Below are 554 nucleotides of genomic sequence, written 5' to 3'. Positions count from 1 at the left end.
CTCTTCCCGCACTGATCACATGCATACAGTTTCTCTCCAGTATGAATTTTCATATGCTCCATAAGGTTTCCTTTTTGTGTGAAACTCCTTCCGCACTGATCACATGTGTGCGGCCTCTCTCCAGTGTGAACACTGATGTGACGCTCAAGATGATGTTTGTTTGAAAATCTCTTCCCGCACTGATCACATGTGAATGGTTTCTCTCCAGTGTGAATTCTCATGTGAACATCAAGATTATATTTGCTTGTCAAACTCTTTCCACACTGAGTGCAGGTGAAAGATTTTTTGGCTCTTCTTTTCCTTAAATCTTTCTGTTTGGTTTGAGAGCAACTCAAAGGTTTTTCTCCAGTTTTAACATGAATTTTCTCCTCAACTTCACTGAACTCTCCATTCTCCTCATTTTCTTCAAACAACTCTGAAATAAAAGTACACAGAGAAATATGAAAAAAAAAACTGATAAATATGAACCGTGATGTAACAGTGGACAGTAGACAATTGCTATATGAAATGTTGATAATTTTGATGTGTTTTTAAGAAATTAGATGTCCCTGAAA

At 37.0% G+C, this 554-nt stretch overlaps 1 protein-coding gene across 1 annotated transcript in view; it reads right to left on the bottom strand.

The window, feature by feature from the left end:
- The window catches only part of LOC107718321 (gastrula zinc finger protein XlCGF71.1-like), a gene marked incomplete at its 5' end in the record, with an annotated part of 1423 nt that extends 1142 nt beyond the window's left edge, over positions 1–281 (bottom strand). Inside the window, one exon of the mRNA XM_016525348.1 lies at positions 190–281. Coding sequence (XP_016380834.1) covers positions 190–281 — 92 coding nt within the window. The remainder of the gene's footprint in view (positions 1–189) is intronic.
- Positions 282–554: the final 273 nt, after the last annotated feature.

The sequence above is a fragment of the Sinocyclocheilus rhinocerous genome, unplaced genomic scaffold (genome assembly GCF_001515625.1).
Source record: "Sinocyclocheilus rhinocerous isolate Xijiao unplaced genomic scaffold, SAMN03320098_v1.1 scaffold7536, whole genome shotgun sequence".
In the NCBI taxonomy this organism is placed as follows: domain Eukaryota; kingdom Metazoa; phylum Chordata; class Actinopteri; order Cypriniformes; family Cyprinidae; genus Sinocyclocheilus; species Sinocyclocheilus rhinocerous.
This window is presented reverse-complemented; position numbering and strand designations above follow the sequence as displayed.